This window comes from Sarcophilus harrisii, chromosome 2, assembly GCF_902635505.1.
Source record: "Sarcophilus harrisii chromosome 2, mSarHar1.11, whole genome shotgun sequence".
Lineage (NCBI taxonomy): Eukaryota > Metazoa > Chordata > Mammalia > Dasyuromorphia > Dasyuridae > Sarcophilus > Sarcophilus harrisii.
The window spans coordinates 423560314-423573363 of record NC_045427.1 but is presented as its reverse complement, the minus strand read 5'-3'; the positions used below and the strand labels follow the sequence as shown (position 1 = coordinate 423573363).

General features: G+C 38.1%; 1 protein-coding gene across 2 annotated transcripts in view; it reads left to right on the top strand.

The window, feature by feature from the left end:
• The window catches only part of SOGA1 (suppressor of glucose, autophagy associated 1), a 116764-nt gene extending 110583 nt beyond the window's left edge, over positions 1-6181 (top strand). For both annotated transcript variants that reach the window (XM_023507206.2, XM_023507212.2), the window contains one exon: positions 2384-6181. In XM_023507206.2, the coding sequence (XP_023362974.2) occupies positions 2384-2536 (153 nt within the window). In that variant the 3' untranslated portion in view covers positions 2537-6181. The remainder of the gene's footprint in view (positions 1-2383) is intronic.
• The last annotated feature ends 6869 nt before the right edge of the window (positions 6182-13050 follow it).

The window sequence follows — 13050 nt, the reverse complement described above, 5'->3', positions numbered from 1 at the left end:
CTTTGTAACAAATACATTTAGACAAGCAAAACAAATTTCCATGTTGTTCATGTAAAAAAGTGTCTCATCTTGATTCTATCAACTCTCTGTCAGGAAATAAGTATGTATCATCATCTGTACCTTAGATTATTGCTTTAATCAAAGTTTTATGTCTTTCTAAGTTGGTTTTTTTCCCTAACCATATTGTTTTTATAACATAAAACCATATTGTTTTTATATATGTTTTTCTATTGATTCTGTTCACTTTGTTGTACATGTGAGTTTATACAAGTATTCGCAGGTTTCTCAGAAACTACCTTTTTGGGCATTTTTAAAAGCACAATCCATTATTATCTTGTTCACATACCATAATTTTTTCCGTCATTTTCCAATTGATGGGTACTTTTTTTTTCCTCTACAACAAAAAGAGCTGCTAGAAATATTTTTGTACATTTGGGCCCTATCCTTTTTTGATCTGTGTGAGATATATATCAAGCAGTGTATTCACAATTTAGTAACTTATTAGCAATTGTTTCAAATTATTAAAACAATAACCAGAACAAAAACATGTGATTATATCAACAGATGCAGAAAAAGTTTTTTTTAATAAGTTACAATACACATTTCTCATTTAAAACAAAAAACAGGAGCAGCTAAGTGGCACAGTGGACAGAGCACCATCCCTGAAGTCAGGAGAACCTGAGTTCAAATCTGGTCTCAGACACTTAATATTTCCTAGCTGTGGGACCCTGGGCAAGTCACTTAACCCCAATTGCCTCAGCCAAAAAAACAACAACAACAAAAAAAAAAACCCACCAGAAAACATAATAACCTTCCTTAACATTGTAAATAGTCTCTCTCCAAAAACTAAGAGCCAACAATAATATATAATGGGGTTAAATTTATGGCCTTTCTGATAACAGGATAAAACAAAAATATTTGTCACCAGTACTATTTGATATCATGCACAATGTAACAACTTTAAAAAATCAAGGAAATAAGCATAAGCAAAAAAGGAACAAATTATTGCTTTTTGCAGATATGATCATATATTTAAAGAATACCAGAAAGTGCAATGAAAATCAAAAGAAACTTTTGCAAAGCTGTAGGATATAAAATAACCTACCAAAATGCCCAGAAACTCTAGAAATACAATTATAAAGAGAAAAATTTGCTCATGAATAGGTTTAGACATTAAAAATGACAATACTCCCCAAATTATTTATTCAGTGCCATTCTAAACTGCCAAAGGATTACTTTATAAAGGCAGGAATAGTTAAAATGTAATTCATCTGGAAGAATCTCAACAGAATAACTAGACTAGTTCACACCTCCATTAACAACTGATATGGTATCTAGGTGTACAGTAGGCAATGTATCAATCTCATTGTAGTATACATTTTTCCCTTCACAATCTCCCTAAACTTCACTCACCTCTAGATTCTAGAAACTGTCTAAAGAATCCTATTTCTAATTACCTTTCAAGTCAGATCTCATAACCTTTACCCTTTCATTACCTTTTTTGATGGCTGATCTGATTTATACATTTATATCTGAAATGAACAAAGAGCAACTATGCCACTTCCCAAAGGATTCTAGCAGGTTAACCTTGAAGATATCCCAAGATTTAGGATACATAGAGAACATAGTAAGTGGAATCAGCAGTTTACATTCTAGATGAATTGGAGGTATACTTTAAAAAGTATATCCTTTATGCTATGACAACAGGTATTCATATAATGTAGGAACCTGGAGATTATCACATTAGTCTAATTCCATGATCCATGTAGCTCAAGCTTCTTTCTCCAGAGTATGAAGGGATATTTTATGGAGAAGCACAATTTTCTTGATGTTAATCCGAAAGATTACTCTCTTCCCTAGCCTCCTGCCAAAAAAAACTTCTCATTTCCTTAAGGGCTTGAGATCTGAGATATGTCATTCGTAGTAGTCTAACAAAACTTGTTTGTAAAATATTTTTAGCTTGTACCAATACTTGGAGAAATGAATTCCAGTTAAGTTTTTCTCAGTACTATCCTAAACTAACCTTCAAATTTTAATAGGAACCCAATTCTACTATCTAGGATTTGGTGAATGAGTCCATTTTCATCCTTGTAACATTTTATAATTTTATATGTGTTGCTTGCATGCAATATCTTTTTTATCCAACAAACAATAAAAGGCACACTTTTAATTTTACTTCATTCCAACTGAAGGTCAAAACAGCTACATTTAACTTTCCAAGAATATTTTGAAAGTTGGTCTAGTCACTCCAGGCTGATGATGTCTCTCAGAGGTCTTAGTCACAAGCTGATATCAGTTGCCAGTCTGCCTTTCTTCCTGTCATCAATATGTTCAGTGTCGTTTAATACAGCTAACTTTTTTTTACTTCTCTTTCTTTCCATAGGATGCCATGTGTGACTGCAGTGCCCAGTCCCTGACCTCTTGCTTTGCTCGGCCTTCCCGATCCATCACCAGGCATTCGCCCTCTAAATGCAGACTACATCCCCCTGAGACCATCCGGGGAGGGGAAGAGAGAACAGCTTCTTCCAGCGAATGATCATGCTGCCAAGGGACAGAACAGCAACACTCCCCTTTGCCCCATCCCACCCCTCAGCCAACAGTCATTGTGAGAAGCCAAATCTCCAAGCTGATATGAGGCAACAGGACCCAGAAGAGGTCCAACAGTCTATACATCTGTCTCCTAAACACCACCTTACCGTGGGAAGGAGGATTTAAGAAGCAGATGTTTCATCAAAACCTGGAAGCCTGTGGAATAGGTTCCCAGAGGAAGAAATGCAAGAGATTCTTTTTGTATCAACTAGCAGGGATATCATCTGGATCAGTATTGTGACCTTCAACCTTCAGATGAGAAGCCAAGGTATGGGCGAGATCAAAGTTAAGTGTTGGAGCATCGCTATTAGGGGGTCTTCTCTGGGAGCCTCTTTTTATGTACTGAGGGAGTAGCAAGAACTTTTTGCTCAACTTAAATGTCTTTCTTAGGATATCTTATAGGGAGGTATCCTTTGGGAACAACAGATATCCCAAACAGGCAACCACAGTACACCTACACCTGTGGCTTTGAGAAGATGATTTCAGCAGCCTAAGTCTTAAACCTTACACTCTTCAGAGGAATGCTTTTTCTCTATAATCTTCCACAGCATCAGGAAGATGTCTTTTTGGACAATAGTAAAGCCAGAAGGCATTAGCAGTGCCTGGTTCCATGTGGGATAAAAGGCCAGGAGCTTTAACAGGAAATCTGGTTGTACCAAATGGATGACATTGTATATCTCTATTACCATGCATTGCAGTTCAAACACACATTGTTGAGAAGACATGATCCAATCCTTGGGAAGACCCAATAAAGTCTTTTGAAACACATGATAGACTCTGGCAGAACCACATAATGATGAACTAGACTTGGGCTTCTCCTCTGAGGCCCAGCATAATCCCTTCTTTTCTCACATTTCTTATCTCTGGCTCTTGCTGCCCTGGATTTCTGTGATTCTCCATGGAGTATGATAGGGTAGCCACCCACCTTGAAGAGTCTGCATCTTCATATACTAGAAGGGTTTTTGCATCCTCCATCTTTGGCAGCTCATATCCAAAAATGATGTCGAAAAACCAATACTAGACTTGTGGGGGCTAGGGTCAAGGAATGTAGACCTCAGGATCTGGGTACACTTGAGAAGCCAGCAGAGATTTTGTCTTTGAAGCATTTGGACATCATTGGCTTGAATCCTTGCTCTTTCCTCAGACATGCTAGAGCAGTAATGGCATCAATACCATGTTTACATCGAACAGTGGAAAGTGAAGACATTCCTGCTAAATCACCTTGGTGGATAGTTTAGTTGATCTAGCCAGAGAGGTGTTAAGTGTACCTGTTGTCTCCTGGACTATGGAGCAAAAAACTCTCCAGAGCCTCCTCTGAGGCCCTGACATACTGTTGAATTTTCCTGACTATAAATATTTAAGGTAGTTTATATTATTTTAATAATTTAATTTGTCCCCAGATCCCTAGAGTAATTTATTGAGAGGTATCCTGTTCATCAGGACACAGGGCAACATTGAAATATTGAAATGTTAGGGAAGTTGAGGGGGGATACAAGGCAGTTCAGCAATTAAACAATGGTTTCCTTATCCACAGACAGACACCCACTTGGCACAGCTGGAATCTCAGAATGCTCATTTCAAATTATATGAATTAATTGCTTTGGATTCAGAACCCAGGTTCTTATTCATAGGTAACAGTTGCATTGGATCTTATATCCCAATATCCCTTTCCCAAGTTCCTGTTCATAGGAATGTAAGGATTGGACTGTTTCCACCATTTCCCATACATTTCCCATTTCAATTTTCAATTTCCAATTTCCCTTTTCCACTTTTTTATGAGCCAAACAGGTCCTTGAGCCTCAGCCAAGCTTGGTGATCCCTGAGATGCCCAGCCAGTATACTCAGTGGAAAACTAATCTGAACCCAGAGAGTGTTTAATGCAGCTTTGCACATAGATTTTAAAATGTCTACTAATCTCCCTAAATTTTCACCAGCCTGTCCATACTTTAGCCTTAATGTCTAGTAGCACATTCACTGCCTCCTAAGGATCTTTCCCTAGTCACAAACTGATCATCCATTGTTTCTACCTCCCCACTTACCTTAGTCATTCCACTCCTTTCAAGCCATCTTCCCCTACAGTTCAAGAGATCAGTCCCAAATTTCCTTAACCAATGGGTCGGAGTTCCCTCCAGGATGCTGCAGAGTGGTTCATTGCCATTCTGCCTGTGCAAAATAGGCTTCTAGGAGCCACTGAGTCTCGTTTGAGGGGCTACTTTTCAAGGGATTTCTGGAAGCCTTAACTGGCCATTCTAACCAGATTCTTTAGAAGAAAAGTCTTGTTTACTTTTATTTGCCTCTTCTGGTTATAAGGCCACCTTGGAAATGCTTATATCTAGTAGCAATCCAAGCCCTTCTGTCATCCTTCAAGAACTTTGACGTAAGGCAGGAGCCAACTTCATCTCTAGCTGAGTAGCAAGATAGACTGCCTGGGATAGCTGAAAGGAGTCAAGTCTCCAATGTGGATGATCCCTCTCTGGGGAACACCAGGTACCAATGTACCCTGTTCACCTTAGTTCTGGTGCACTCACACATGCACATAGAACTCTGCTCTTTCCGATTGTGACCAGGGTGGTTGTGAAATTTCCCACCTGAAAAACTGCAAAGAGAGAGCTAAGAAAGCAGTAAACTCAGATCTGACAAGATTTACATCTTGGAGCAAAAACTTATTTATTTCACCTGAGTATCTAAATAGACTTGAAAATATTCCTCTGAACCCCAGGTAATCCTGCTCAAAATCCTACTGGGTGATTTTTATAAAGTTATCCAAAGTCATTAGTCTACATTCCCTTTTGGCTGAATAATGGTGGTGTTAACTTCTTGTTCATGCTGTGGTCAGAAATATCAGAAAGGTGCAGTGTTCCATGTTAAGTGGCAGGGAGGATATGCTATATAGAGAAATACTGTCATCACAGAGAGGACTCTCACCCTAAAAAATCAAAAGGAATCCTTTGGGGCAAAATCCAAATCCTAATTAAGAAATAAGGAAATAGTCTTTGTGGGATGAGGCCTACCATTTCATTGCACTGTTGCTGGGTTGACTTTTAATTTGGGGGTAAAGCACTTCAGGTGGAAAGACACCAGATGCCTTCTATAATATCCCTGTTAGGTGGCACAGCACCCAAGGTTATACAGATACCATTTGGGACTGTTAAGCCATTGGTGGGGGTAGGGCATGTGTGGCTCCACTGCTCTCAAACATGTCAGCAAAACCCCCACATACACTTCATGAAGAGGACACCCGAGAATAAAGGATTACCAACCCCCAGCCAATTTGCCTTACCATCCCAAGGAGCATGGGAAGAGAGAAGCTGTGGCCCCTCTCCTCTGCCAGCCCATCTCCAAGTAAACAACTTCTTCCTTCACATGAGAGAGGTTTTGAAATCTGATTTTTAGTATAATACTTTTTTCTATTCTTGCATGCAGTTGTATATGATCATTTATTGTTCTAATGGAAACCTCTGAACAGTTGGTTTTTAAAGAGGTTAAAAATATTACCTGTAAATACTGACTTGGTTTTGTTTTTAGCATTTTAATTTGTAAGTAGGGTTTTTTGTTTGGGGATTTTTATTTTAAAGAATCTACTATTTTGGAATGTTGTTTCTCTTTTTATTTCCAGATGCCTTTAAGTATTGCTAACATTCCCAAGGCAGAGAAATTGCCTGAATTATGGGTGGGTATAATAACAGGAGGAATTGTGGAACCATAAAAGCAAGAACTTTTATTCTCCTTTCCCTCAATCCCTCATCCTAACTTCTTTCTCCAAATCCTCTCATTTTGAAGTACCTGTTCATCCTCTGCCTACTTGGTTTACCAAGCCATGCCTTTATAGTACTAGGTTTCCAACCGGATATAGCTTTTGGAAAAATTAGGAATGAAGCTGGGAACCCCTTTGTGAAATCCCTTCTGTCAAATGTGTGTTTTTCTCATCTTTTTTCACCTGTTTCTGAAGACATCACAGATGTTACCAAGAAAACTGGGAAAATGAGAAAATAATTTAGACACTTGAAACTAAATATGAACCAATATTGTAGCATTCATTTCCCTTGCCTATCATATCTCCTAATGTCACTCAGATTTTAGCATTGGCTTTTTGCTATTAACACTCTCTATCCACATAGGCCTCTAAAGCACCTATAAACTGATGCCATTTCTATCAAAGCACTCTCTTCTAAAGTTTTAATTCCTTCAATGAACATTTCTCCTAGCAGGTCTTCCTTTTCCAATGAGAACCCCCATCCCCAGAGTGTACCAGTTCATTAATATATTCTTAATATCTGATCAAGACATTGGCCTTCTCTTTGCATCCTATTCTCACAGTTTTTGATAAGAAAAAAAGCATGTTCATTTTCTTCCTTCCCCTTTCTAATTTTCTTATTCTTGCCCAAATATCTTCATCCTCTTGTGGCTTATACATTCTCTTATTCCTGTCTTGACTTATCTACATGTAAGTCCCAATTCTCCAGCATCTCCCTTCCCTGTTAATAATAGAATACATATAGTATTTTAAGCTTTACAAAGTGTTTTCCTCATAACAATCCTGTGAAATAAGTAAATATGTTTCCATTTTATAGATGAAGAAACTGAAACAGTAATTAAGTGACTTACTTGAGGGTCACACAGCAAGTAAATTTGGGAGCTGTGATTCATACCCAAGTCTCCTAACTTCTTATACACTATACTGCTTTCTCTTGTTTCATTAAATTAATCCATACAACTGTACTCACTTTTTATCTACTGTTGCACCTTTGTATATTCATAGTAGAATATATGAGTATGGTCTGTATTCCCTAGTCCAGATACACAAGAACCTATAATCCTGAGGTTCAGTAGACTCCTCCGATGTTATGCTGATTGTCATTGACTTAGTGTGACTATGGGCAGGCAAGTCACATAATTATTCTGAATGTCAATTTTCTAATCCGCAAAATGGGAATAATATTAACATTAATAATCCCTTTCCTTTCTAAATGAAGGTTAATAGAACAGAATTCGGTTCCCTATAACAAACATTCCTTAAACATCTACTGCAAAAACAACTCTGTCAACAGAGTAACATTTAGAAAGGCTATATTGAAAAGTGATTAACCTATTTCTTTATACAAAGTATATACATGTAACACCACTGTACAGGGACCTTGTATGTACAACTGACCTAAGCTGTCACCATATAAAAACATTTGCTTTATGCATCCCACTATTCATCTAATTAAAGTGTCCAAACTCCCTTCATTTCTGCCATTTTCTTCTCATGTACCTCGAACCTGTGTTTGATGAGTGAATATTGTCAGAGTCCCTAGCTCACTAATTCTGCTTGTACATTCATCTTTATCGCTTCCCACTCCTACCTCAATAACAACTCAACCTTTCCCTAATCCCTGCCCATCCATCTATCCAGCTAGCATGTTAGCATAGAAACCTTTTGCCTTCACATTATTACACAACCCTCTCCTCTGATCCACTTCTCCAAACTTATCTTATGTACTTATCTCACGCAGAATATAGCTATGAACAATCGATACACAAGTATGTTGCCAGAAATTTGACCCATCGCAGATATGCTACATTCCCACAAACTCAACACGCATACATAGTTCCTTCTAATACAATAAATTTAGCAAGAGTTGTCTGCTTCAAGTGTCTGTACAGTCCACATAACAAACATGTACATATACCCACTCACAACCATTAGAATTATTATTAAGGAGTAGAAAAATTACTGGTGAAGAATCTGAAGGTAACCAGTCTACATCTTCATTAATCAACCTTCAGATTATAAAAATCATTATCTTAAGAGAGTCCTGATTTCTATAGACATACATTAGGGGCTATGAAGTCTATTATGAATGCATATGGTATATTGTACCTTGAATGCACATATACATACCCACACACCCATTATCAGAATTATTATTAAAGAATAGAAAAATTTATGTATACCATCCCTGGAGTCAGGACAATGTAAGTCCAAATCCAGCCTCAGATACTTGGAACTAGCTATGTAACCCTGAGTTAATTCACTTAACTCTACCTTGCCAAAGGCAGTAAAAAAATCTAATAGTTTTCTATGTACCCCACAGAACTGTGGGGAAAAAAAAAAACACTTTGGATGCTTTCATACCACAATATCTGTGTTATTTACCATTATCATTGCCTTTGAGCTGACAATGTCATTTGGACTAAGTCCCAATTTCTAACTAGGCATACTCTTCTGCATTCCAACCATAACTTCTCTTTCTCCTCAAAAAGATATACCCTGACCCAAGTTCTATTTTAGCCTCTTTCTAGGTTCTACATACCACTCTGTAGTGCCCAGATTCATCCCTTTAAGTCCCTCAGATTACCCTTTCTGCCACCTTATATCATCATAGCCTGCTGCCTCCATCTCAATTTCTAGACTTTCCCAACCCATATACACCAAGATCCCTAAGTATTTACTGAAGCTTTTCCACATCTAGCATCCATCTCATATTTTGTCTTCTACTCCCTAAGATTCACTTTTGGAAGTGCCTGCGCTATGAAATATATTTTCTATCTCATTTTCTTTAGCACATCAAAAGATCCTTCTTGTGATTTTCTAAACATAAGTACTCCCTTTACCAATGCAAATCATAACCTCTTTGCACCTTAGTAGATAATTTAATGAGTGCTGTGGCCAAAAATATTTATCATTAGTTGACTAAATTTCCTATGATAAACCTTTCTGAACTCAGCTGGTCAACATTTGATAGACACACAATCCCTTCTTCAAATATCAACTCAAATCTTTGCAGCATAATTAAGATCCTATGTTCATTTAAAATCCCCTTTCAGAATTCATATTCATGTCCACGTTGCCATTTATTGCAGAACTCTTAAGTTTATAGGATTTTTTGCTTCACACACACATACACATTTTGGCATGTTATGGTTTTTTTTCTGCAGTATTAAAATCTGTTTCTCTTCCATCTTGGGTCAAGCTGGATTAAAGCAACATGAAAAAACTGATCGGATTTTACCTAAGTCCAACCTCAGCAGTAGCACTGCCAAGAACCTGATGCCACCTGCAAAATATCATGTCCAGGGCTCATACCTTCTGTGTAGATATTTTAAGAGCTGAGCCAGGAGCTCCTAACCTACTCCTGCTTTCCCTGTTTCCTAGTAGCTCTACAATGGTGCTGTCAAATTCTAATTTTCAGCTCTAAGTCTGCTTAGATAAAAGGTTCAAGAGCAAGAAGCTTCTTGTCAACTTCATTTAGAGACTGGGTACTTCCCCAGATGTTTGATGAATCCATATCCAGGTTTTGCAAACATATGACTCCGATAACCTGAAGTACCTTTCCTTTCACCTCTGAACAATCCTACAAGTCCTTATCCCTTCCAGCATCTTCTGTTCTCCCAGTTACCATTCTTTTCTTTTTCATAGCTTACCTATTCATTCCCCCCTTCCCCTTCTTGACCCATTTCTTTCCCTTTCCAGGTAGGAGTATCCTCAAGTAAAAATCTGGAGGGCATTTCCAGGGTCCCTATCTATTGGCTTCAGGCATTTTTTTGCTCTCCTATATCCCTTTCCATGGCTCATTCTTGCAGGGTTTTGCTCACAGCTAAATGTCAGCAACGCCTTAGTGATTGCTGGTGAAGATTTATTGATTACTCCTGCCAGGAATATTTGAGTTTGGGAAAACCTTCAAGACTTAGAAGAAGAATGTGATTTTTTCAGGCATCCATAAGTAGTTAGAAAGCTAACAGAAGATCCTGTCAGAATCCCCTTAAATCACATCACATAGGAGGATATCTAGTCTGTCTACAAAAATTAATCTTGTTCCCAGTCTAGGAAAAGTGTCTATATATCTTAACAGCTGATTCCTTAGCTTCTCTTTTCCTCTCAGCTCTGCTTATTAATAACTAAAGACTTGAAGAAAGGGCATCTGATTTTTCTCTTAAAGACCTTAAAGGAGATAAAATGATCAATCTCATTAGTGCCCAAATTTATTTCCTTAGTCCTCTAAGAAAACATTCTGACTGGCTTCTACCTCTGATAGCCAAAATTTTGGGTTGGTAGATGCTGCATTCCACAGCAGAAAGTTGATCAAGTTAGGGACAGCAGGAAACTGTAGAGAGAGCATCCCTGAACAAAAAGGGGAGATCCAAATCAAAAGCCGTTAGTCTGTCACTGTGGCATATGGATTTATGAACTGTTTGGTAAAATGTAGTAGGCAGAACAACACTAGACTAGAAATCAAGACATGTAGGTAGGTTCTAAGTACCAGCCCTCTCAATTCATTGTGCTCAAGGTTAGTTAGGCAAGTCCCTTTTTTGTGGGCCTCAGTTTATCAGTAAAAGAGGAAAAGTATGTACTTTATTTCTAAGATCCCACTTAATGAGAAGATTCATTGATAAGATTTGATAATCTCTGGAGACCCAGAGCATCCATCATATTTCCATGTTCCCACTGTGACTAACACAGGCTCATACTTTTATCTAATGTGCTCCTCCAGTCTGTGCCTTAGTTCACCTGCCTGGAAAATTAGGGCTACTTCCCAGTCTCACTTGAGGATTTTAAGAATGATTAAAATTTAGGGGAACATGTGGAGAAAAAGGTTTTGAAGTCTCCCTAAGGTCAAGAATTTTTGATAATTTGAATTTTCTCTAGAAACTTGACTATCCTTAACTTCGGGTTATGAGAAAACATCATTCACAGATAGGATGATAACACTGGTTTTGCCAAACTGAAGTTTGAGGTAGGTGCTTTTGACTCAAGAGGAAAAAATACACCAGAGGAATGGCAATACAGGGAGCTTCTGAAGCATGTTTCCCAGGAGTGGGTTTTCAGGACAATAAAAGTGATAACAGATGGCCAACTGATTTAAAGATCATTGTTCCAATTATCAGAAGGGATACTTTTAAAAACTAAATTTTCAGGTGTTTTACTTGATGCCTGAGAATGGTGGGGGGCTCACTTCTGTATATTATCACCCACTGAAACAGGTTCTTGGCACCTTCCTGCACAGGGTCTTATGGAAAGGGTAGTAGTACAGCACTTTCAACAGCACCAATATATCTGGGAAATCGAGTCCAGTCTTTGGAAGCAATGTGGAATTGGCCAAATTTGAGATCAGATTATTACAAAAATCTCTGAACCTCACTTGATCATAGGATTTGGCAGAACCAATCCCATAAATGAGTTGTATAGATGTCTTCAAATACCATACATGGGGGTAACATGGTAGGGGGCAAGATGAGGAAAATTCTAGAGAATGGAGCTTGCTCTTTGTTCCTCAAAACTTTGAAAAGATACCAACTATGATGAGCTTGAAGATTTATGTTCTGAGATCTAAGGCGCTTTCTTACCCTAGATTGGGTCATTATATAGAAACTATATGGATTCTGGTTTGAGATTGAACTCTCCTCTCTTCTCTAAGACAACTTATAGAAAGGATAGATGAGTCTGAGTGAGAAGTAGGGCAAATCTGAAGACAAAAGGTACTATTTGAGGACTAGGGAGGCACAGAGATCAGTAGAATCTCCTAAATCTGTGAGATTACCTTTCGGTAAGTATCTCTTTTTTGCCAGGATTCTCAAATCTCCATCATTGTGTCCCTTGAAAAGAAGTTGAAAGAAACTCAAACTTAATCCCTGGTCCGATTTATTCCTCACATCTTCCCAGGAGACCTTGTGGGACATTTTAGATTGTTACCAAAAATGGCTCAAGAAATCTCATTTTGGGTTAGACACTGCCTCATCTCATTCAGGATCCTCCCTCCACCAGCAGATAATGTGAAACTGCCTTCCCAAGTTCAGCCTAGAAAAAACATTAGACTCAGCTTCAGTCTGTGTATCTTTCAGAACATATGGTCAAGAGAAATTCCTGCCCCACAAGGGAAAGCTCCCTGGTAGAGGGGGAAAAGGACTGACGCATCTTTGGATTTAGCCGTTTCCAGTAACAATGAGCATTCCAAGTTGAAATGCTCTCTCCTTTGACTCTTGTCTTTAAGGTTTCTTTCCCAGGACCAGATGCTACGATGACTATGTTCTAATCTACCAGCTGTCCCTTCTTCCTCTTTCTATTTCATACATTGGAATTGCTGTACAGTGTATACTTAATGAAGGGTTTTTAATGGTTGTAGATCTGAAATAAAGTATGTCACAAGAGTTGTTTAAAAGAATCTGCTTCCATTGTCTATTCTGATCACTGGACAATTTTGAAACCCTTTACAAAGACCTGAGATGCTTTTGGATAAAGTTCAATACTACAATAGTCCTTGCCATCTAAGTAAGGGAAGAAGTAGTCCTAAGAATGAAAAAATGAAAATGAAAAAAAAAATGAAAAAAATCTAAGGTAGAAAGGGGTCTCAGAGGTATCTAGTTCAAAGATTCGCCATAATCAGCTCAACAAATGATCATAAGACTTTTTTTTTGGAAGACCCTCCATTGATAATTAGCTCCCTTGGCAGTACATTCACATTTTGCAAAGTTTTAATTGGC